Source organism: Nestor notabilis, unplaced genomic scaffold (assembly GCF_000696875.1).
Source record: "Nestor notabilis isolate BGI_N333 unplaced genomic scaffold, ASM69687v1 scaffold17149, whole genome shotgun sequence".
NCBI classification, from domain to species: Eukaryota; Metazoa; Chordata; class Aves; order Psittaciformes; family Psittacidae; genus Nestor; species Nestor notabilis.
In genome coordinates, this window is record NW_009945292.1 from 22,857 (window position 1) to 24,087 (window position 1,231).

The 1,231-nt window shown below is 45.2% G+C and overlaps 1 protein-coding gene across 1 annotated transcript in view; it reads left to right on the forward strand.

The window, feature by feature from the left end:
* Positions 1-989: 989 nt before the first annotated feature.
* The window catches only part of LOC104412178 (C-C chemokine receptor type 8-like), a gene marked incomplete at both ends in the record, with an annotated part of 1,017 nt that continues 775 nt past the window's right edge, over positions 990-1,231 (forward strand). The window contains 1 exon segment of the mRNA XM_010022804.1: positions 990-1,231. This exon segment is cut by the window's right edge and continues 1 nt beyond it. Coding sequence (XP_010021106.1) covers positions 990-1,231 — 242 coding nt within the window.

A 1,231-nucleotide genomic window follows, 5' to 3' on the forward strand; every position in this document is an offset into this window, starting at 1 on the left:
TCAGGAGAGCACGTCCTCTGCTTTAATGAATTACTCACTGTCAATTATATTATTGCTAGAGCTTAATAGCAATGATTATTTATAGTCCTGGAAACTGTATCTTTGAAGCTCTTTCAAGGTGTGATCAACCTGTACGCAGGCATAACATAGGTGCAGTGAACAAGAAACATACAAATGTCTTAGCAATGACAAGGCAAACACCTTTGAAATAGTGTCTTTTGAAAGAACCATCACTTCTTAAACTGTGAGCACCTCACTCCGCAAACCAGATCCCTCTTACAGGGGTGATGAGGTGACATCTGTAAACAAATGAACAAACAAAACACAAAAGGTGGCTTAAAGCACTAACTCCCTTTTGGAGAGCAGGTCAGACTGTTTTAACACTGTCTTCACTGCAAAGATTCAGAAAGGACAGAGAGGAAATGCTCTCCATGCCCTGATCAGCTCAGCTAAAAATGTGCTGGTGCTGCTGGGTAATGGCTTCTTCAGTCAAGACGCTTTCATAAGGGTCTTTATGCTACAAGCAAAGAACTTCCCCAGCCCAGGGAGCACAATAAAACCCAGATTCTTAGATCAGATGCAGCTGTTGTGCCATTTTACACCATTACAACTATTCAGAGCATGAATTCTTTCTAGCGATAATGGTTGGACTTGATGAAGTCTTAAAGGTCTTTTCCAACCAATGATTACTCTATGACAACTCTATGATTCTATGATGAGGGGCTAACTGACTGCCACTGAGGCAGTTCTGGGGAAACCAAGAGCACCCCAGTGCTCATACCTATGCATGTACAGGAATGGTTGGCAGGCTTCCAGTGCCAACCCAGTGCTTTTGGGTGGCACAAATGAGACCAAGACTGCATATTGCAGTCCCTCTCTGCCTGGAGGCTTTCCCACGGGCTCGATGCGGCACAGAGAGAGGCAGAAGCCACTCCGGGAGTCCTGTGCCAGGACAACCAGCCATTTATCCCTTGCTCTTTCCTGCACAGGTATCTGAGATGAATCCCACAAGCCCGTTCTTTGGCACAACAGAATATGACTATGGATATGATGAAAACACTGCTCCATGCAATGAAGGAAATGGCTTTCACAGGTTTAAATCCCTCTTCCTGCCGATTCTTTACTGCCTTTTGTTTGTCTTCTGCCTTGTGGGAAACTCCTTGGTCCTTTGGGTTCTCCTGACCAGGAAAAGGCTGACGACAATGACTGACATCTGCCTGCTGACACTCGC